Genomic DNA, 24,973 nt, shown 5'->3' on the forward strand with positions numbered 1-24,973 from the left:
TGCAAAAACCAAATTGTTCTTTGTCCTTCTGATATCTCGCCTGGATATGCATGTATGGCCACCAGTCTATCTTTATATTTTGTTGCTGTAATTTTTGTCTCATTTTTAATCTTCCTTGTGGGTCTAATAGGTCTTTATAACTCCTCTTTTTCCCCAGATCCATTGCGTTTGGGTATATTTGTGCTTCCATAGTTGACAACCAGTTTGGTATTTTAGTATAATGATTCTTTTTAATCTTGTTCCATGTCCGAATTAATGAATCTCTAATCATGTGTCTCTGAAAATATGCATGCTGTTTACATTTCCCATCCCGTAGGAAACTATGCCACCCTCTCTGAAAGTCGTGACCCTCTATCGACAATACTCTTCTATTTTCCAGGTTGATCCAATCTTTAATCCATACCATAGCCACAGCCTGATAATACATTTCCCAGTCAGGGAGTCCAAAGCCACCCCTTTCTCTTTTGTCCTGTAACAATTTCATTTTTATCCTAGCTTTTTCCCCATCCCAAACAAATTCACTTATTATTTGATCTAATTCTCCCATGAGCTGTTCAGAGCATCCAGTAGTTGGAGGTGTTTCAGTCTCCGCATGTCTAGGCTGGGCTTAATTTGTGGAACTCTCCTCCTTCTCCACGGTACTCCTCCCCAGCATTCCCCAGTTTTTGCTCAGCCTCGTGAGAGATAGGCAGTGTTTGTGATTCTTCCTTGGCCGAAACAGGAAAAAGTTCTTTCATTGCCAGCAGGTTTGACAGTTAATCAGCTTGTTTTTAGCCTTCTATTCCATTCCAATTTCTCAAGTTGGCTCGCATTGTAGAGATCACAGCCAGACAGGTCCAACTTAGGGAAGCGCCAATTCATGCCCCAAAGCGGCGGGAGGCTTCAGCGCTGCTCCGCGCCCCCTCCCCACACCCGATATTTCTACCCCTGCCATTTCGACTGATTGCCGCAGCGTTTTCTTTTAATCAATCAGCGGCGTGAGTTTTCACTCCAAACTGAGTCGTATCACTCCCCCCACCCCGAATGCCATTTGGAGTGGAGGATTCAAACACTTGGTACCTTCTACCCTTCCCCGCCGCTTAGCCTCACAGAAAAAAGCCATCGGAGGCTATTCATTTACAAGGCGGGAGTTTGCTACTGAGGAGCGCGCCAAAAGATTAATGGCTGGAGGCCATCTTTTCTTTCAAGACCTCATGGCCACGTGCCCGTATTCCTTCTCATGCTGTGTGAGGTAGCTCGGCTCGGAGCAGAGATTCCCTTCAGATATTCTGGGAACCATTATACCCTCGTCTTGGTTTGTTCTTCATTCGAGGCTATTCTTACATTTAAATTGTTGGCTTAACCCTCATAGCCCAATCAACCCAGTGGCACAACAGCGAGCACCCAGGCCTGTGTCTGCCTGTGCAGGGAAGCTGTTGAAGGCCTCTATCCTTATCAATCTGGGCCTTTAGGCATTCGCAATTTGGCTGTTTAGTTTTGCTCTGCATGCAACATTGTGCCACTTAATGTGTAATAATAATAATAATAATAATTTTCTCTTCAGTATAATATTTTAATTTCAATAAAATATTATTACTGAGATACAACTCATTTTAGATAAGTATTATTCAAAAAAGGCGGGGCAATAAAATCATCATCAGGGCAACCAGTCTATCCTCAGATCAGGCCCCTGGGCGTGCCAACCGCCTTCACAGTATTACATTGTATAACAAGCATACTGCAATTCCAATTTGAATCAAAATGGCAGACGGTAGCAGCTCTCAGACCTCATCCTTGAAGGCAAAAGCCAAATCTCAACACAAACCTAAGCAGGCTAAGGGGACTTCTAAAGCCTCAGAAAGGACGCTACCAGGTGCCATAAAGCTTTATAAAAACAGATAGATAAGCGCACTCGGGAGGCACACAAAGTCTAACAGGATTTCCCCTCCTCCAGCCCAGGTCTGTCTACCTCTTCCCACCCTCCTCCTCCCCTAGATCTCTCCCTCTCATCCAGGCGCAGCTTGGCTCCCCAAGGCCCAAGTGCCTGGGACACCGACCACGCAAAGGGTTCCCGAAGCCACATTCACTCCTATGGCTGCTGGTCTTCGTCAGGGCGATAGTCTTACTGAGGAGGTTCCAGAGAGGATGAAAGCCTGGATGGAGCTGGCAATCCGCCAGGGAATCGCAGCGGGGCTTCAGCACGCAGTTATGACCAGGGAATATCCTGTGATCACCAATCATGATTCCCAATCGCTGAGGTCATTGATCAGGTCAGAGCAGCACCATACCCAGGTACATTTACAGGGGGAGGTCCCCCTCTAAGGGCCGACGGAGGAGGAGGAGGAGGAGGAAGAAGTGGATCAAATTGATCAAATGGAAGAGATTGAGTCAGGATCAATACATGACAGCGAGCCCCTGTCAGAAGCAAACCCCTTAGAAAGGGGAATGTCTGAGGATGAAGGTCTTATTCCTGACCAACCTGTTTTTACAGGCTTATTCCGCCCACAGCTTTTCAGATCTCTCTTGTTTAAGGCAAAAAATATTGCATGCCTAAACAAGTCGACCCCTTCCACCACCCCAACTCCTTCGGAAGAGGGACCAGAGGATCTGATTTTCAACCAACCAGTAGTTGAAGCAGAGGTGATCCCAGTTCCTCCCATGTTTTCGGACCTGGTACAGAAGCAGTGGGCCTCTGCAGTGGTGTACTCAGCCCCCACTGGATATGACAGGAAATGTTTCAATTTGGCCCCTGATTTCTCAAAAGTATTGAATACTCCCGAGGTAGATCACCCTATAGTGGGATTAGCGTCCTTCCCCATTCCAAATGATGGACTGGAGGCATTAAAGCCAGAGGAAAAACGGGCCGAGCTAGCCCTACGCAGAGCCCATCAGTCTGACGTGTGGACCATCAGAGCAGCCACGGCCGCCTCCTTCTTCACCCGTTCGTCTCTCAGATGGCTCCACCTTTTACAGGAACATGTCCCTAATTCTAACCTTAGAGCACACCAAGATATTGCTAAACTTATTGCAGCTGCTGAATTCTCAGCTGATGCAACTTATCACGCAGTCAAGTTTTCAGCCAAGGCCATTACTTCACATGTCACAGCATGACGCTTGCTATGGTTAAAACATTGGCAAGCCGACTTTAAGCACAAATGCAAGCTGGCTTCATCACTCAGGGATGCAAGGTCTCACCTTCTATGATAGGCCGTTGGCTACGGGCCGCAATAGCGAAAACGAATCAGACTCAATCTCTGCAGGTGCCCAGGGGCATAACAGCTCATCCAACAAGAAGCGCTGCAACATCGGCAGCGTGGGCCACACAGGCACCAATAACTGAAATTTGTCAAGCCACAACTTGGGCCTCCCCATTGCCATTCATTAGACATTATAAAATAGATGTGTTTGCATCCGCTGAGGCTTCCTTTGGCAGAAGAGTTCTGCAATGGGTCCACGGGACCAGGAGGAGATTCTAGGACAGACGGAGTCCCTCCCGTAGGACAGGCCAAGCTTTGGTATGTCCCACTACTGGATACTCTGAACAGCTCATGGGAGAAAGGGCGTTGGTACTTACCTGACACGCCCGTTTTCTTTGAGCTGTGGAGACCATCCAGCCCCACCCCCTTTTCTCCATCTGGTGGGGCCCTTTTTCAGACAATGAGTTGTTAGGGCATTGAACACGAGGGCAGTTAAGTATCTCGTCTTTGCCAAAACTGGGGAATGCTGGGGAGGAGTACCGTGGAGGACGAGGAGCGTTCCACAAATTAAGCCCAGCCTAGACATGCGGAGACTGAAGCACCTCCCACTACTGGATGCTCTTCACAGCTCAAAGAGAACGGGCATGTCAGGTAAGTACCAATGCCCTTTCTCTAAAAAAAGGTTTTATCCAATCTTATTGGTACTGTTTAAAAAAGATATAGTATTTTTGGTAGGATAGACATTTTAATTGCTGCAATTTTCCCCAGTAGTGATAGCTGTAATTTCCCCCACATTTCCAAATTTTTTTTTATTTGTATTATTAATTTATCATAGTTATCTTTTTTAATTGAAGAGCATCTTGCTGTTAACCAAATGCCTAAATATTTTACCCTTTGCACACTTTGCATTCCCAATTTTCCTTCTAATTCTTTTTTTTTTTTTGCTTATCTTTTAAATTTTTAGTCAATAATTTTGTTTTGTTTTTATTAATCTTAAGGCCTGTGACCTTGCCAAATTCCTCTATTTCCTTTATTAATTTTACTCCCGTATCCTCTGGATCTTCCAGAAAAAATACTGTATCATCGGCAAAAGCCTGTACCTTATAATGCTCCTTTTTAATTAAAGCCCCTTTGATTTCTACATTTTTTCTAACGTTTTCCAGTAAGTTTTCTAAGGTAAGAATAAGGAGAAGGGGTGACAGTGGGCATTCCTGCCTTACTCCCTTGTTGATCTTAAATGTTTCTGTTCTGTCACCATTCATTATTACACTGGCCGTCTGTGTCGTATAAATTGTCGAAATCAATTTAATAAATTTATTTGCCAAATTGCATGTTTTTTAATTGTTGTATTATGAACTGCCAATTAACATTGTCAAATGCCTTTTGTGCATTGAGGAAGACCATTGCCAATTTTTTTTTCCTGGGTTTGCTTCATAATATTCTATTATATTCAATACCATTCTAGTATTTCTTTTAATTTGTCTATTCAGAAAGAATCCGTTTTTGTCGCTATGAATGATCTGATTAAGGGTTTTTTTCAATCTTTCTGCCATTATGGACATAAATATTTTATAATCAACATGTAAAAGAGATATGGACCTGTAATTTTGAATTAATTGATGGTCTGAATCTTTTGGGATCAATGTTATGTGTGTCTCCCCACATAACTTAGGTAATTTTGCTGTCGTCAGTACCTCATTATAGAGTTCTAATAATTGCATTTCCAATTTTCCTTGGAGTGTTTTATGCAGTTCCCCAGGGAGACCATCCGATCGCGATATCTTATTGTTTTTCTGTTTCAGGATTGCCTCTTGCAGTTCTCTTAATGTTATTTCCCTGTTTATCTCTTCTTTATCCTCTTCTGGGATCACAGGTAGCCCTTTTCCTTCTAAGTAATGTTGGATATTTTCCTCTGGTACGTCTTCCCTATTATATAGTTCCTCAAAGAAACTTTTAACAATATGTTTTTTTCTTTTCAGTTTGATGTTATAGTGTACCATCAGCATCCTTCAATTATTGGGTTGCTCTTTTTTCTTTTTCTTTTTTAAGTCTATAGGCTAGCCACCTTCCCGGCTTATTTGCATGTTCGAAATAATTCTGTTTTATCTTTTTCATGTCCTGTAACCGTTCATCTTGTGCTAACATGTTCAATTTATGTCTAATCATTATCCTCTCCGTATTTGCTGTCTTATTATGTGGTGTTTTTTCTAGTGTTTTTTTCTAACTCTTAAGAGTATCTAGTAGTTTAGATTGTTCTCCTTTTTTCCCCTTATATCTATGTGTATTATAGGAAATTGCTAAGCCCCTAATATATGCTTTAGTCGTGTCCCATAGGTTTGGCATTGATGTTGTTGTTTTTTGTTTTCCTTTGGAAAGAACTCCAATTCTTTTTTCATCATCTTGACACATTCTTTTTTTTTTTTTTTTGGATCTCCTTGTTTAGCATCCATCTTCTGGTTTTTTGTTTTTTTTCAATCCTTTCCAAATTATTTTAATGGGATTATGGTCCACCCATGTGTTAGATTCAATTTCTATTTCTTATATACTACGTTCCATTTCCCCATTTGTTCATAACATATCCAATTTTGACCATGATGCACGTGGTGCTGAATAGTAAGTATACTGTTTTTGTCTGGATTTCTTTCTCTCCATATATCTTTTAATCCTAATTCTTCCACCATTTGATAAAATACTTTTGGTAATGTTTTCCTTTTCCTTTTTTCCCCTAGATTTTCATTATTGTAGTCTTTTCCTAAATTTGCTATTGCATTGAAATCATCTAGCAGGCATATGTTCTCATATTCCTGTTCGACTAATTTTCTGTATAGTTTGGTATAAATTTTTTCTTGTTTCTCGCTCGGTGTATATATATCACTATCAATAACATTTTCTTATAATTTATATAAACTTCTAACATCAAAATCCTATCCTCCTCGCCTGCATATATCTGTTTTGCTTGTAAATGTTTCCTAATATATATTGCTATCCCCCTCTTTTTTTGATGGGCAAGAGATACGTATAAATCTCCTAACTTTGGTGCTTCTAACAGTTTACTTTGATGTTTCTGGATATGTGTTTCTTGAAGGCATATAATATCTAAGTTCAAATTCTGTAGTTTAGTTATTGTTTTTTCCTCTTAATTTGTGAATTTAAACCAGTGATGTTAATGGAAATCAATTTGATTTCTTCTGCCATCTTACTCTGTAGTTGTTTCTTGTTGAAGCTTATTTGCTCTCATTTGGTGTCTCGTTCTTACGCCTTCTCTTTCCACTTCTTCCTGTTCTCTTTCCTCTTGTTCTGTTTCTCTTTTCTCCACCCGATCTTCTTCTTGGCTCCTACTTTCCACTTCCTCTTTGCTGTTCTGGTCTTCTCCTGATACCACATACAGTTCAAAGGATTCCCTCGCTTTTTCTATACTGTATTTTAATTTTTTTATCCTGGCATGATATTAACATTCCCTCTGGGATGAGCCATTTGAACAGGATATTATTCTTATTCAGTTGGACGGCCAGGAATCTGTATTTCTTTCTATGTTCCCTTATTCTTCTTGGAATTTGTTTCAACGTTACAATTTCTGTTCCCTTGAATATCAGCGGTTCGTCTCTTGTCACTTTGTATATCTCATCTCTCAGTTGTTTCTTTGAGAATTGTATATGCACCTCTCTTGGAAGTCTAAAACGTCTTGTATAGTTGGTATATATTCTATATACCTCATCGATTTCCCTTCCAACCTCTTGGCCCTCTTTTTGTAACAATTCTGCTATGAGATCTGCCATTAATTTGGTCAAGTCCTCCTCCTTTTCTTCTGTTACATTCTGAAATTTGAAGAAAAAATCAGCCTTTTCCATCTCCAAATATGCAATTGCCTCTTCTAAATTCTTGTTCTCTCCCATTAATTTCTGTTCTATTGATTCTACTTTCTTATCTGTTTGTTCGACCTTTGCCTCCACTGCTTTCATTTTATGTTCCGTCTTTGCTACTGTTTGTTGGATTGTACTTATCTTCTCGTCTAGTTTCCCTATTTTACCTTTTATTTTCCCCATTTCAGTTTTAAAGTTTGCGTGGTTTCTCACCATTGTTTCTTGTATTGCTGTTAATGCCATTTGAATTGTTTGCATATTTGATACCTGACTTACCTTCTCAGGATTCATCATGCCCTCTATGGAACGTTGTCTTGCTGGTGATGTTATTGTTGATGTTAGGTTGGATGTTGTTTTCTTCCCTTTCTTAGCGGTAGTTGTCATGGTGGACATCTTAGGCTTCCCAAATCTACCTATTTTCTTAAGAAAGTCTTTCAATAATAGCATCCGTTGTATCAACTCCCTTCTGCATTTTCTGTGTTTATCTCTTCCCTTTTATCTTCTTCTAATCCCTTCAGTTTATCATTACAAGGTCTAATATACTTAATAATGTCTCTCCTTAATTTTATGCACACTTTATATATATATATATACACATATATATGTATTTATACAACAATGTAAAACTAAGTATTGTTTATAATCTATGATAGTCTGTAACCCTCTTAATTTTCTAATCTTATTTAATCCTTTTAATAAATTAATTAAGTATAATTCTAAATATAGCTTATATAGTAAACATATATAATTCAATAAATATAGATAAATATGTGTTTGATTGTTTTCTTTTCTTATATACTATATCTTATAACTTTCTTATAGTTCAATTAAGTCTATGAATCAATATATAGGCATTAATTAGTTGTACATCAATTGATTAATTAGTTGTTATCCAAGGTATCAAATTGTAGAAAAATATAAAGAATATATAGGGTATAACAGTTATAAAGAATGTAGCAATCTATGAAATAGGATACATAAATTAATTCTTCTTGCAAACAATCATATATATATATATATATATATATATATATATATATATATATATATATATATATATATATATATATATATATATATCTTTAGATATTTTTCAATATACACTTTTGAATTTAATACTTAGAAATTATTCAGCTTTCTTCTTTCTTCTTCTTTTCCCTTTCTTCTGCACACCGTCACATTACTTTCTTCATTTCCTGTTTCCTCAGTCCTCTTTAACTTCTTAGTCATTTTCACTCTCAAATTGCACAGTTACAGCTTTCTATCAAAATGGTTCCACTCTCCATTCAACTACAGTTCTCCATTAAAGTTCCAATTGTTCTCTCTAATGTCTCTTTTCTGCTCTACCAGTAATCAATCCAAATTGTAAATTTTGAGTTTTTATTCACAAAGTCTCGATCTTTTCTTCTGTGGTACTCTCTCTCAGCTGTTAAACTGTTGTTTCCTCCTCTCCCTTTTGCTTCGCTATCCCCCACCAATTAGCCTCTGTATTCACTCTCTCTGGAGGCTTCCTTTGTCAAAGTCTTTCACAGGGCTCTCTCACCTCTCAAAAACTGTCCCAGTCTGCCGTTCTCCTTCTGATGTCTTGTGTTGATCCACTTTCCTGCTTCCTGATCGCAGCTGGCTGTCACAGCTTCAGACCTGCCATAGATGCCAGGTTTCTTTCATGCTGGATTCAAAGGGCTTCCCCTCATTGCAGTGAGAGGTTGCTTTCCTCCACTCTGCTCCTTGGTTTCTCCTTCTAATTCATGTGTCTCTCCAAGCTTCACGATGCCTCTGAGAGCTTCCAAGCACGAAAATTTGGGTACAGGATTGCAGAATTCGCTCTCCTGCTCCGCTCTGCTGTGACCTCACCACCAAAAGTCTCGTCTGTTTCTGTTTAAAATGTTACTTTTTATTAAGTTGATTATTTATGAACAAGTCAAGATGGCACAAGTTAAGCATTTATTTAATCATGTAGCTTTATTCTTTTATTATAGAAAGATGATGTGTTAGTCTAGGGAGGAAAAATATCAGAATGTTTCTAGTAATATTGCTTCTGACTAATAAAAATTATTAAAAGTTATAAGCATTTGTAAGCTTTATCAGTTTCACAGAATGGCTAGACTGGGTTGTGTGTGAGGCAGAAAGGAAGAAAGGGGCAAGCAACATATGTTGGTTATGTAGATGTAGATTATATGAGAGACAGGTTATAAGTAATTTATCAATTAATAGTTGTAATGCATTAGGAATACTTTGTGTTTATTGAGATTTCCTAAGATTGCCTTTTGATGTATATGAGTTCATCAACCCGAATTTCAGGGTTCATTCTGTTTTTCAAAAATATTTCTGGTGTAGAGTATTTTGGAAAGTTGAAAGTTGAAATACTGCACTACCACATTATTCTTGTTTTGCACTTTGATACTGTATCAAATTTGCATTTATACATACTTTTGTACAAAGTTATCCCATTTGTTCCATGCAGAATCCAGAGGACCATTCCTGGCAAATGATGGCATGTATCACATTAGGAAAGAAACATGTGAAGACAGCTGTAATCTTGTCTGTGTACTTGCTAGACTCTATGATGTTATTCTTGGGGTACATCTGGGACCTAAGTTGACATCTGGATTTGTTGCAGGTCTATTTAAGAGCTGTAGTGGTGCGGTGGTTAGAATGCAGTACTGCAGGCTATGTCTGCTGACTGCTGGCTGCCAGAAGTTTGACAGTTCAAATTTTACCAGACTCAGCCTTCCATCCTTCTGAGGTCAGTAAAATGAGGACCCAGATTGTTAGGGGCAATATGCTGACTTTGTAAACTGTTTAGAGAGGGCTGTAAAGCACTGTGAAGTGGTATATAAGCCTAAGTGCTATTGCTATTGTTTTTTTCCATTTTGCATAATTTTCTGTGCTGTCAAAGTTCTATTCACTAGGAAAAAGAAAAATATAGTTTCTCAATCTTTTTAGGAACTTAAATTTTGACCCAATTTGTAAACAACTTAATTAAACAACTTAATTAAGTGTGTAAATTACAATCCCTTTGATCAATGAATGGATTCCACTTTTCTACGCTAGGACTCTTACCACTCTTTTGTGAATATCACTAATCGTTTAAAATGAAATGAAAATATACCTTATTTCTTTTTTTTTAATAAATATTCTAATAATATAAGCATGCAGAGAGATAGGTAGATTACTATCTCTGAAGACATCACATGTTTTGCAATCCTTTCCTTTTTATTTTATTTTTAGTGAACACAGTAGTAATCTTAAAACATTAAAAATAAATATTATCTAAAGCATCGAGAAAAGAAAATAACTGATTACAGAATCTTCATTCAATTCACTGAGATAGGCATCTGTCAATCAAATTGAAGTTTAGGGAAAGATTGTTTTGTATGATAGCTGTTGAAAGCCAAATAATTTAGAAACTCTTCTGATTACATTTGATGGAAACAGCTTTATGTAGTATCAACTTTTCTTTATGTAGCCAAGGATTAAGTCAGAGCTCTATTAAATTATATGTAGTATACTTTAATAGAATAGTATTTACAATAATACATAATTATTATGCATTTCAAAATCTTTCAAAGTATTAATATAACTAGAAATAGTTATAATTTTTTTAATTTGAATTTGAATACATAATCTTACACTGGCTCTTAATGTTCTTTTTTATATAAATATGATTTTGTATTCAAACCATGAAATGCTATAGAGACTCATCCAGAGGAGAAATATTTGTTTATTCATTTGGTGTAAGATTAGACTGTCTCTTTGCTTTGATGATTAGTTTTTAAATTAAGAAGACTTATTCTTGCAGTTAATGAAGATCAGCACAGAACTACTGAAGGGAAAAAAACTCATTTGTTAAACATGAAGTAGTTATTGATGAGGGTCTTGCACAAATTTAATATGAAAGAAACTGAAAAATTAAAACTAGAAATGTATCCCTAGCAGTTAATCCCATCACTGCTTTAACAATATCTTTCAAAAAGTTTTTTTGATGATAATTCTGGGAATGTTAGTTTTAAGTATATCTTGGACCAACTAGTTGAGAAAACAGAATTAAAAACTTCGAATTCTCCAAAATAAAAGAATTAGAAGTTCAGTTTATACAAAGAATCTATAGGCCTAGTGCATAGACAAAAGTCTATCCTTCCTTCCTTCCTTCCTTCCTTCCTGACCATGCAGTTATTACCACATGACAATAACTCTTAGGATAATTTTTTAAAATTTGAATGATGTAATCAACTTATTGATTGGCAAAACCAGTTCATTTCTTTATACAAACTGGAACTGAAACAATGTTCAATTAGTTATTTAAATCTATTCTCATATGATGACAGAGCAATAGTACCCATGCTGCAGATTTTAAGCTTTTTCTGAAATTTCATGTATGAGGAAAAATTAGAACTCTCAGAAAATTGTTTTTGCTACTAGTTACTGGATTTTTATAGTTCATATAAGGCAATGCCAAATAAAAATTTTTTGGGGGGGTGGGGGGGTTAAATGAGCAGCTGGACAGCAGGCAGTCTGATCCAGATTATTATATGAAATAAATAGCCTTACTTGCATAAAACTGGAAGTTTAACATTAATTTCCGTTATATTCCAGTATTATTCCATTCATATATATTTTTTTCTTTTTTATTATTTATGTTAACTTGCATTACTATTCCTACAATAGATAAAATTCAAGCTATTATTTATGTTCTAGAATATTGATGATCATCATGATTATATTATTAAAATATTTTGTTTTTGTTTAATATACTTTATTAAATTTCAACAAAAGATAAAACAGAAGAAAACAGAGGGAAAGAATTAAAAGGAGAAAGAGGGGAGATAAAAGTTCAAGGAAGAAAAAGGAAAACTTCCATATTTTTCCCATTTAGTTTCACATTTTTCCCATCTAGCTTTAAAATTCAATAATGCACATTTCTTTATCTATAAACTTCTAATTCTCAGATATCAAGAATAAGGTCATTTTTTCAGTTTCAAGTAAAGTATCCAGCATTAGTTTCCAAGTAGAAAGAAAACTAGACAAGTATTTTCTTTAATCAAAGTAGTCAGTTTCATGATCTCCACCAATTTCATTGACTTCACCATCCATTTTTGCATTGTGTGAATCTGTATATCCTTCCATTTCTGTGCTACAAAAGTCTTGCTGCTATCATAGAAATAAAGTCCTATGTTGTCCCAAAAGTGTTTTTTCAAAAGGCAAGCAGACTTTCTTTGTCTTTTCTTGACAACATTTCACTTCACATCCAAGAAGGTGCTTCAGTTCCAATATTCTTTTTTTGCTAATCCATCAAATTTAAAGAAAAACCTTGGATTTCAGTTGTACATTTCTATAAAGAATTCTCTGAATTAAAATACATATATCATCCCAATAATACTTAGCTTTTTTACATGACTATCAAAGGTGATAAAAAATATCTTCAGACTGATTAAATTTCCAGTAGGTATTTCACACACCATTACACATCTTTGATAATTTATCAGGTGTTAAAAACCAATGATATATCATCTTATAAATATTCTGTTTCAAGTTATAATTCAGTATGAACAGTGGTGGGATTCAAATTTTTTTACTACCGGTTCTGTGGGCATGGCTTGGTGGGCGTGGCAGGGGAAGGATACTGTAAAATCTCCAGTCAGATCTGGTATTTGCTGGTTCTCTGAACTACTCAACATTTCCTCTACCAGTTCTCCAGAACTGATCAGAACCTGTTGAATACCACCTCTGAGTATGAATTTCAATTCACACTCCACATATACTCATATTGATCAAATGTTATATTATGTCAATTTTTACCAATTTAGTGTTACAGTATTTAACATATTCTTCTTCCATATTCATTTTCAATAAAAGTTTATACATATTAGCAATAGCATGTTCATAATTGGTTCACAGATCTAGATCGGAATTGGTTTTTTTTTCTCATTTATAAAATCAAAATTCTTCTTATCCAATTTAAATCTTTGTGTCAACTGATCATAAACAAATCACAGACAAAGTGAAAGTAAAGTAAAAGCCACTTTTTCCAATGCATTTCTAAGTATTCCATCAAAAAAAAAATCTACTAATCAGTGTAGGTCAATCAACCCTATGTGATTATCATTTCTTTTCTAGAAATGGTTCTTGGAATGACAATTATAGAAGAATTTTGGGACTCAATCTTGCTCTAAACCTGTTCCAAACCTTCAATATGGCATGCCTAACAAAATGATTTTGAAAATGTATATTAGTCTTAACTTTGTGTTACATTAGGTAGGCAGGCCACTTAAATGTCAAATAATGCCCTTTCAACTCAAATAATCTCCTATTCTCAGAGTCACCAATCTTCCATCCATACCAAACAATAACGTTAAAATATTTCTGTGAAACAGAAAACTCTCAAAAATATCTTTATCTTCCAGTTGACAACTTGCTCTATATTTACAGTTATGATAATTTACAAATACTAATGGATGACACCTTTTTAACTGTTGGGTGCCTACAAGTGTTTCAAGCGGGAGTGATGAAGTCTGAATTTTCCATCAGTTACATTACATTTTACATTAATGCAACAATTCTGAAAGGGCTTGTAGAAATAATGCTTGTGATGTAAAAGTTTTAAAAAATCAAACTTGAGAATTTGAAAATAAAAATGATAAATTAGGACTTAGCGAGCTATATACTGTGGAATTCAAACTGTTCCAAGTGAATTGCTTTCAGCAAATCAAAGCAAATCTGAAGCCTATGAATTTGACAGCTTTCTGAATTGCAAGGCCACCTGCAAACATGGCTCATTTCCATTTTCAAATCTGATAACAAGATAAAAGTGTAAATGGGGTTTGCATGACAGGAAGCCAGATGCTTTTTTTACATCTTTTCCCCATTCTTGTGGGGAGCAGGGAGTCCTCTGGTTTGTTTCTAAGGGATCTCTGAAGTCTCAGTATCCAAAGTAACAAAGTTAGTTTCACCTACATTCTTGCTCAAACCTTGTCCTATTTAAATAGACCTACTTTGCAGGTCTATTCATCATTATTTACCTCTTACTAAGTCCATAAATAATTGCTATTTTGTGCATTACTAAAGAGGATAGAGAATCAAATGAATTTATGAATTATTATTCTTAGCAGCTAGTTTTACATTCATGCTGTCAGTAGGTGTTTTCCATGCTTTTAAAGACTGGGAGCAGCCTAAAATTAGCAATATAAAATGAAAACATAAAAATCAATGACATCCCTATAAGAAGAAGATAATGTCACAAAACAAACAGAAAAATGATCAAGTCTCCCCAAGTAGCTCATGGTTTTTCAAAAATATAATACCTGGGGGTTTTAATGTCCCAAGGTAGAAGGCCCCCATTGAACAGTTTGAATATAGAACCCCTTTACATGGCTTTCCTTCAGATGGCAGCCAATGTAGACTCCATTGTTGTTAACTGGTGTTACATTTGCTACTGTGTGCTGAATCAGAACCTTCACATACAATTTTCAAGGACTGTCCGATAGAAAACAAACTGTAGTCGTCTAGTCATTAGACGACAAGATCATAACCTAGAGAAATGTTTTCTTTTTCATAAATAGTCACAATTGGGACACAAAATGTGACTGTGCAAAGGTCATAGTCTCTATCTGCTATTCATGCATAAATTGTGAGTCCAGGGGGATATTCAGATGTTTCATTAAAGTTTGGAAATAGTTGCTATGCTTACTATATGTTTTATTTATTTTTATTTTATTTGGTTTGTAAATTGCTTACAAGATAATAGGTATAAGTAAATCATAGTTAAGAATACATGGATACATATAAGAAAAATAAAAGAAACAATAGGACAGGGACGGTAGGCACGTTGGTGTGCTTATGCATGCCCCCTACAGACCTCTTAAGAAAGGGGTGAGGTCAATAGTAGAAAGTCTAAGGTTAAAGTTTCTGGGATTTGGGGAAGAAATATGTAATTAAGTCTACACTTGTTTCTCCTCTTGCCCATCCCATACTGATGATACCTCACTCCATCCCAACAGCTGTGTGATGGAAAGTGTAGCTGAAGAAGGAATTTTAGGAGGAGGAAGTTGGCAGTAGCACCATGGCTTCCAAGGCAGGAGATAATTCCAAAGATGACTCCAAGACAAGAGATTGTGCAGTGAACTAGATGGGGAGGGAGGACTAATTTCAGGATAGTAGCACCCTGTCTCCCAAAGTATATATGCATGTATGTATGTATGCATATATGTATATACATGCATACATACATACATACAGTATATTCTTCCCTTCCTAGAAAGAACTGGATTTGATTGGATCTCACAAATATGTCTTTGGGTTAGGCTTCACAAATTGTTAGCTCCTATCTGCCTTACCATTTTTATGAGTTTATGAAATACCATGCAACAATTGCCCAGCCACATACATTGGACAAACCAACAGGAGAATAAATGCATGCATTGCAGAACACAAAAACGCAGTCAGAAGAGAAGAAAATACTTCCTCCCTCTTCCAGCACCTTAAAGCCACAGGGCATGAAATTAATTTTGAAGGAACCAAATTAATATCCAACACCCAACACTCCAACAAGAGAATAATCAGGGAAGCCATCGAGATAGAGAAACACCCCCATAACATGAATAGACGGGATGATACCTCCCGCCTACCATATATCTAGAAGCTAGCCCTCACCAACAAACGAGTCCCAGCCATGAAAACCAACACCAGACCCAAAACAACATGGGACACCACCGCCAATCCCCCTCATCAGACCCAGGCCCAAGCCCATCCTATAAAGGAAGGACAACCACCATCCAGAAAAAGACCACGGCTGCTTCACCAGCTGTCGTACCCCCGACCCCAAAACCAAACAAGCTGACACATGCCAAGAACACATACCCAGACCCCAAACTCAAAGCCAGACTAAAACCTGGAATGCTACATCACAGCCACCCGCTCAGGACATCACATCAGAAAACTCAGGAAATTATACCACAAGAACTCAAGAAGTTGCAGCACAACAAATGACCCAGGATATCACAGCACAAGACCAAGGATATCACAGCACAAGACCAAGGATACCACAGCAATAAATCTCACAAGGTCATCACACAACCCATTACCCAAGCCATCACTACACAGGAGGTTAATGGAAAAGAGATCAAAACACAAACGACCCAGGAGATTACAACGCAGGACCCAGGATACCACAACAAAAGAACTTTCAAGCCCATCACTCAACTCATTACCCAAGCCATTAAAACACAAATGTAGCTGGTGTTTTCTATAACTACAGAATTATCAGAGAAGCCACAGAGATTGAAAAAAGACCAGAAAGCATGAATAGAAAAGATGACTCCACCAGACTGTCAATTATTTGGAAGCCTGCACTCACAAACAAACAAATCTCCACACCACAAGCCAGGCAAACACCTGGGCACAAACAGATCCCCCTGATACCTCCAGCTCAAACACACCCCAACCAGGCACCCAGATGAAACCTAGCTTCCTAATAAATGATAGCCGTCCATTTACTCAGAGCCAAGCTGCACTAAAAGCCTCCAATACAGGAACACAATGTTGCCAGCCAATCAAGACAAAAAAAGCCACAAAACAGACAGAAGATATTAGAAACACCAATCAAGCAGAACACAGCAAACTCCAAGACCAATAAACACAGACCAAGACTCCCAACCAATCAGGATGAAGAAAAAAAACATTCTGGCACAGCAGTAGGCTAGCCCCAAATTTAAAACTGAAACGGCTGTGAAAGTCTGACTCACAGACGAACACAATACAGAAGCCTGATGATGGCAGATGAGATTCTGCCGAAATGTTGCTACAACTTTAAAAGCACAACTATAATGACGTGGGAAAATACCCAAACAAAGCTGAATACCACACACACACACACACACACACACACACACACACACACACATACTGTTCTTAATATTGTAATTACTATAGGAAAATATATGTAAAAGAAATAAAAATTGCCACACTTCATGCATTTTTCTATGACAGGAAAAATAATTGGATCCTTAAAGCTTTTATTAATTACATTTAAGTTGAACCATAAGCGTTTGAAAATTTGAAGAAGAAAAGATTTTATTTGTATGCCCTATAACTCATTCCTTGACCAGTGCGTTTAATGTATTCTTTCCTTCCTTTCTTTCTTTTTGAATTTGTAGGTTTCCTAAGTACTGGAGACCAAGCAGCAAAAGGCAATTATGGATTACTTGACCAAATTCAAGCTCTGAGATGGATTGAAGAAAATATTGGATCATTTGGAGGAGACCCAAAAAGAGTTACAATTTTTGGATCAGGAGCTGGAGCATCTTGTGTTAGTCTCTTGACATTGTCTCACTATTCAGAAGGTAACCTTTTTCCATGTTAAATAATATGATTTTAGTAGTCATAATAGCAATAGCACTTAGACTTATATACTGCTTTAGACTTATATACTGCTTTATAGTGCTTTACAGCCTCACAAAGCAGTTTAGAGTCAGCATATTGCCCCCAACAATTTGGGCCCTCATTTTACCCACCTCGGAAGGCTGAGTCAACCTTGAGCCTGGTGGGATTCGATCTGCCAAATTGCAATAGGAGTAGCTTGCAGTACTGCACTCTAACCACTGAGCCATCAAGGCTCTATAAAGTAATAATGGATTGCAAAAACAGTAGGAATTAGTTCCAGAAACTACTACAGATAATGTTCAATTTACAACCACAATTTATGTTTAACTGAAACATTTGTTAAGTGAATTTTACCCCATTTTACGACATTTCTTGCCACAGTTGTTAAGTGAAACACTACAGTTGTTAAGTTAGTGATGCAGTTGTAAGGTGAATGTGAGTTCTCCATTGATTTTGCTTGTCAGAAGGTCACTAAAAGCTGTCACATGACTCCAAGACACTGCAATTTTCATAAATATATGCCAGTTTCCAAGTGTTTGAATTTTGATCATATAACTATGGAGATGTGTTGGGTCATAAGTAGAAAAACAGTTATAATTCATTTTATTCAGTGTGTCCATAACTTCTAATGGTCACAAATGGTTGTAAGTCAAGGATTACTTGTACGATATCAGCATCTTAGGAATTAGTATTATATCAATTGTACTAGGTTTTCAGTTCCAATTTTTAAAATAAAAACAATAGCTTTTATGTAATACTAGACACATATGGCCTGATGGATCATTGTTTCAGAGAAACAGAATGACTAAGGATGGGCAAAAAACCCAGCAGTGGTAGCAGAAGTGACTTCAGTCCAGTAGTGCAGCAGCAACCAATAGCAATGAAGCAGCCACAACTTTTCCAAATTTCATTCCCACGGGAGTCATAGGTCACAGATTTGGAATGCATTCTGTATATTAGCCCATTTGAGGTCCCTTGGCTTAAAAAATGTTGCCCTATGACGCACTGTTTGCCCAGTTAAAGGTCATGACAATAAGTGTTTTTGTAATATATGGAGTAAATCAATAAACTAACCAGGATCTAATGATCTTCATTACTAAATAAAATTAGTAATTTTAAAATTCCATTTTAAAAAATACAGCAAAAATACCCAAAAAGCTTTTGCTGCAGTTAAATTGGTCAACCATGCATATTGCAAAAGAAGAAAGAAGATATAAATTTGTGCTAGACTGCACAATACTCTACTGAAATATTCTATTCCACTATTACATTTAAAATTGAGTTGATTGAATTACTCCTTTGAATAAAATCTTCAGACTCGATTGTAAAATCACTGTTTCTCTGTTTGAAGTAGCTTATGTATAAGAGATTTTGTGAAGTTTAGCAAAGTCCAGATACAAATTTCAAAAGCATTACAGGGTTTTTTTTAAATGAAAAAGTTAATGTTGCCAGTTAACAATTGCTATCAACTTGTATCTATGTTAGGAAGAAACACTAACATCTGGCTCCATAGATGGATTCAGTGAAAATTGGAGTCAATTATTTCAATGTGCTACACATTTCAGAAATAATTTCATCTCCTAAATATTCACACTGGATTTTTCATGTTTTATATAATGAACATTGAATTTGAGAGGAAATATAGCTACCATTTGGCAAGAGGACTGCAATAATGTTTTGTTGTCGTTGTTCTAAGCAAAATGAATTGTGCTTTCTCTTAATCAGTGCTTCTTCTTGATATCATAAATATTCCTTTTGCTTTGTCTTTTGTGTATGTGTGTGTATTTTAATTTTCACTTTTGCACCTGCAGGTCTGTTCCAAAAAGCAATCATTCAAAGTGGAACAGCCCTGTCCAGCTGGGCAGTGAATTACCAGCCTGCCAAGTACACTGCAATTTTGGCAGAAAAAGTGGGCTGCAACACTTTGGACACTACAGACTTAGTTGAATGCTTTCGGAATAAGAACTACAAAGAACTCATTCAGCAAACAATCACACCAGCTACATACCACATTGCCTTTGGGCCTGTGATTGATGGGGATGTAATTCCAGATGATCCACAGATTCTAATGGAACAGGGAGAATTTCTCAACTATGATATAATGTTAGGTGTAAACCAAGGAGAAGGTTTAAAATTTGTAGATGGAATTGTGGATAATGAAGAAGGCATATCTCCAAATGATTTTGATTTCTCCGTATCTAATTTTGTGGACAATCTATATGGTTATCCAGAAGGGAAAGATACTCTAAGAGAAACCATTAAATTCATGTACACAGATTGGGCAGACAAGGAGAATCCTGAAACACGAAGGAAGACCCTGGTGGCACTTTTTACTGATCACCAATGGGTTGCACCAGCTGTTGCCACAGCAGACCTCCATGCTCAATATGGTTCTCCAACATACTTCTATGCATTTTATCACCACTGCCAAAGTGAAATGAAACCCAGTTGGGCTGATTCTGCACATGGTGATGAAGTCCCTTATGTGTTTGGTATCCCCATGATCGGTCCTACTGAATTATTCAACTGCAACTTTTCAAAGAATGATGTCATGCTCAGTGCGGTTGTTATGACTTATTGGACAAACTTCGCCAAAACAGGGTAGGATGACACTTAACATTTTAAGCATATTGTTCCTTTATAATGATATAATGGTAATGATAAAAGCTTCTCTTTTGATATTCTTATAAAATCCTTCTCGTTGGACTGGCCCTTGTTTCACAGAGGGCACCCTGCTATAGAAGGAAAGCAGTATTTTCCAAACATAATATACAAGCAAGGCTAGCTTAAAAGAAGGTGCTGGAGATTTTGGAGAATATGACCCCATGTATGTAGAAGGATTAGGATTCATTATTTTATTATTTTATTTTACAAATTATTCTGAATAGCTTTCAAGATCTTGGAAGGTACAGTCCACACATGTGTACAGTCAAACTTATCATCTCTATCAAAAATAGGCCTTGTCCCACCAACCCAGTTTAAAAAAAGCAAGGCAGTAAAGCAAATTCACCATTCATAGGTATTATGAAGACTACAGATCACATTTCTTGCTATCCAACTTCTGTCAATAAAAGTACATTTATTTGGAAGAATAGCAATACAAAATATAATTCAGTAATCAAGCACATTTGATTGTGGTTAGTTTGTTTGTTTCAGCCCTGTTTTCTCACCATTGCATATTCCCATGACACTTAGGGCAAGAAAGAAAAAAGAAAGAAAGAAAAAAACTCATTTAACCAGACTGCCACTGTGGTTTCTTTATAGAATTAATTGGTTGCCTTTTTAAAATTAAAGATGGGGTAAAAGATATAAAAGAAATAATTATATATGTTTGTTTCTTCATCTAGGATGGTATATGATTAATTTTAAAATTAATATTTAGTTTCTTAAATGTGAAAGCTCCCAATATATTTTTGAAGCATATGAAAAGAACATAATGCTGCAGTAGATCAAAGGAACTTATTGGTAAAGCAAACAGAAAACATTTTATATAAATATCTTAATTAATAATGTAGTATTTCCCCTTTTAAATAGCAGTGATGGTTGTTGTTTTGTTTCAGGTTTTGAAACTTTCTTTTTCATTCTCTTTTCTTGTCTTAGTATTGAATTTTAAGAAAGGTCCTTGCAGTGTACCAAGGGCCCATAAATCTTTCCAATGAACCTTTATGGCAAATCCGAGCTTTCAGAACCGCAGCTCTACTGCAGTGCAGAAAATGGTATGCAGCAATATTGGACAGTTTAGAGAAAAACACAGTGTCCTGATTCATTCAGGAGCTTAAGTGGATTTCATAGGATTTAAAAAAGTCAGACTGGCATAGTACATATCACAAAAAGCAAGCAATTGTTTCTGTTCCACAAAGAAATCAGAAGGGAACATATCCTTCTCTACACTAAAAAGTGATATATGTGCTCCTCCTTCCTTGACTCCTAAATTTAAACAGTATTCTTGCATTTTGGATGGATGGAAAATGGATGTATGGATGAATAAATAGATAGATCAATCCCACTTTGGCTTCCAACCATTTTCCCCATAAAAATAAATAGGTAGATATTAGATTTTTACAGAATCTTCTGAATTTGACTGGCTGGATACCAACTGTGCTCGTAGAATGCATATAATTACTTGAGTTAGAACAAAGTGACTTTTTTCCCAAAAGAAATATACTTCTTTGATTAGAAACATATACACAATTTGCATATTTGTAAAACAAAATACATAGATTAAATGAATTGTCCAATACAGTAGTGCTCAAACTATGACCACAATTGAGCCCAAAATTTCTGTTGCTTAAGCAAAACATTTGTTAAATGAATTTTGCCTCCTTGTATGATCTTTCTTCCCACAGTTGTTAAGTGAATCATTGCAGATGTTAAGTTAATAACATGATTGCTAAATGAATCTGGCTTCTCCATTGACTTTTCTTATCAGAAGGTCACAAAAGGTAATCACATGACCTCGAGACAATGCAGCCATCATAAATACATGTCAGTTGCCAAGCATCTGAATTTTGATCACGGGACTATAAGAATGCTACAACAGTTGTAAGTGTGAAAAACAGTCATAAGTCAGTGTTTGCAGTGCAGTGGTGGTATTCCACCAGTTCGGCCCGGTTTGGCCAAACTGGTAGCTCTGAGGATCATCTGTGAGCGAACCAGTTCACTCCTACAATCAGCTACTGAGCCCACCTGCCTGCCCTGGCTATATTCTTACCTTTATTTCCTGTTTTTCAACCTCAGCTGCTTCGTGCAGCACAGCCATTTGCCACGCATCAGCTGTTTTACACATAGGGCTTGTAGCAGCAGGCGAGTTGCAAATGCTGCATGCGTACAAAGCATACGTTTGGCATGCACACACAAAGCACGCGCTCACACCAAACCGGTAGGAAATTTTTTTGAAACCCACCACTGTTACAGTTCCTTTGTAACTTCAAACGGTTACTAAATGAACTTTTGTAAGTCGAGGACTACCTGTAGTGAGTATCTCAGATACTGTATAAGCATGATGAGTTACTTATGAATGCTAGGAGATCTTATGAAAAGGAAAATTTTATTAGGTTAATATAAAATTTTATTAAGATTAAATTATAGTTTTAACAATAGTAAACAATAAAAAACCTTGGGAGAATTTTACAGTAGTTATGGATATTTAAAATCACAGGTACATTTTACCTATACAGAAGAGAAAGGAAGGGAGAGAGAGAGAGAGAGAGAGAGAACATTCAGTGCAATTCAATGTAATACAGTATGCACCTTACCACCTTATTGAAAAAGAATTTATATGCCAAGAAAAACCAGAGGAAAAAATAATAAAGCTTATAACAGAAGACAGAATACTGAACACAATAGTTGCAATGGACAAAATATATTCACATATTTGTCCAATTTTGAAGACATATCTGTAATTGTTACCTCAGCAACAGTTTAGAGTTTTATTAAAAAAAATATAAAATACTAATATAATACAATACAATAAAAATTGTTTTGCTTCAATTCTTCTAAAACAGGGTGAAGCAATTGTTACTGTGGCTAATAAAAGGATATTATAATGAATCCGACTGATCTACTTCATGGAATTTTCTTCAATTTATGTAGAAGAACTTAGCAAGAGAAATTTTACTGTTTTCTTTTCATCTCTTTTACTCAACTAAAGCTGACAGCACTTTGTATCTACGTGAAATCTAGGAGTTCTGTCTTGTTTCCAGAATGCATTTTCAGTTCTTATTACAAGTTTTGTCTTAAGTAAACAAAATGGGGAAAATCCAATGTAAGAACTTTCAGGTCATCCCTAACAATGACAGAGCCACAACTTGAAGTTGAAATATTTCTTCCTCTCTTTGTTTTGTTACCTTTAAATTTTGGACCACCCATTTGTATCAACCCTTTCTCTCTTAGGGGAAGAACTTGATTTAAGCAAGAGCCATTTTATACAGCTGAAGCTGAATTAAATTCTAGGGATTAATTAAAATGCCAAAATCCATAACTATTTTTATATATAGCAGAATTAGTTTTTTGCATTTTTGTGTGTGTTTGGTAGACAGTAGGTTGGCAGATAGATGCCATTTCTTTATTTATTTTGCATAGTCAAAACATGAAAATCAAAGCAAGAAACTTGAAACCTATTTAATAGAAACCATACAAGAAATCTTCTATATTGAGCAGAAAAACCACTGTAAAAATATTTAGGATGGTATAAGAATTTCCCATCAAAAACATTTATAACTGTTTTGTGTATGTAAACCAAGCACTTTTTACATCACATCATCCATACCTTACACTGGATCCAATTAAAGTAGAAACAGAGTTGATAGTCTATAATAGGCCAGATCACATGTGATCTATATATTTACCAGAAATCTAAAACTCTAGATCTAACACTCTATAAATCTAAACCAGAAATTCACATATGCTGGGTTTTTTTTTTCTCAACATGTATTGCCAGTGGCAAAATCTAATAGATATCTACATTGTACAATCCAATTTTGGAAGGGTAACTGAATGGGAAATGTAGAATGTAGCCTGAGTAATTTCAAATAAAGTTATATTTATATTTTTGGTGATTTGCATTATAGCAGGTTTCATACCTTTGCTTGAAACAATTTGTTGCAGGAATATAGTTGCAGCTTTTATATAAATTATATTTTCAGGTCTAATTATTGACATTGGAAACATGTTCAATTTCAGTAGCCATTAATACAAATTGCTGCTGTTCCAACAAAAACAATAGTTAACATAGCAAAAAATATTTATAATGATTTGCCATAACAGCCCTCTATAATTAAAATGAAACCCCAAGGAAGGACCAGTTTTCCTATGACAAGGAAATGTGAATATATGTACATATAGAGAAGATAGAAAAAAGAATCCATTCTATTCTCAAAACCTTTAATGGTCTTTATTTCAATTCTTAGTTTTTATAAAGAGAGATTTCCAACACTGTAATTACAACTTTCAAGATTTGACATTTTTAGCCTTTAAAAAAAAAGATTTCTATATTCATAGGCAGCTTACATAAGCCATAATAATAATGGTTATTACCTTTAAAAACTTACTTGAAGCTTCATCTAGTATAGACTGGACACTTATCAGTAGTTATTGTTGGGAGCGCATTATACCTGTCTTGTGAAGCCTGCATTAACTGCCTATAAGCTTCTAGGTAAAATTTAAAGTGTTGATGTTAATGCTTTATGGCTTAGTGCCAAGCTATCTAGAGAGCTACATCTTCTGTTATAATCATGTTAGAAAAAGCAGCAGATAGTTCTCTACATTCAAGAGGTTGTGGAGAGTTAACATTCAGAAATAATGTTTTTCAGTGGCAGTTCTGGCCCTTTGGAATGACCTCCTGCATGGGGAAGTGCATATGCCATTTCTGAATATATTGCAAACTGGGCTCTTTCAGAGAGAGCATTTAAATCATGATACCTCCTTGACATTATGTATTTTATGGTTATTGATAAACATATTTTAATTGGATGTATGTGGGCAACTGAGAATCTGTTAGATTGTGATGAGATAATAGATGACAAACAATTTTGAGGAAACATACCACTCAACATCACGAAA

General features: G+C 36.1%; 1 protein-coding gene and 1 long non-coding RNA gene across 3 annotated transcripts in view; both read left to right on the forward strand.

Moving 5' to 3' along the window:
* The window catches only part of LOC148125121 (uncharacterized), a 482,037-nt gene that overhangs the window by 424,791 nt on the left and 32,273 nt on the right, over positions 1-24,973 (forward strand). The gene's annotated exons all lie outside the window — the stretch shown is intronic.
* NLGN4X (neuroligin 4 X-linked) overlaps positions 1-24,973 on the forward strand; it is a 199,899-nt gene that overhangs the window by 170,029 nt on the left and 4,897 nt on the right. For both annotated transcript variants that reach the window (XM_026707505.2, XM_026707502.2), the window contains 2 exons: positions 17,188-17,373; positions 19,225-20,014. In XM_026707505.2, coding sequence (XP_026563290.1) covers positions 17,188-17,373; positions 19,225-20,014 — 976 coding nt within the window. The remainder of the gene's footprint in view (positions 1-17,187; positions 17,374-19,224; positions 20,015-24,973) is intronic.

The sequence above is a fragment of the Pseudonaja textilis genome, chromosome 8 (genome assembly GCF_049901715.1).
Source record: "Pseudonaja textilis isolate UNSWEBS1 chromosome 8, rPseTex1.2, whole genome shotgun sequence".
Lineage (NCBI taxonomy): Eukaryota > Metazoa > Chordata > Lepidosauria > Squamata > Elapidae > Pseudonaja > Pseudonaja textilis.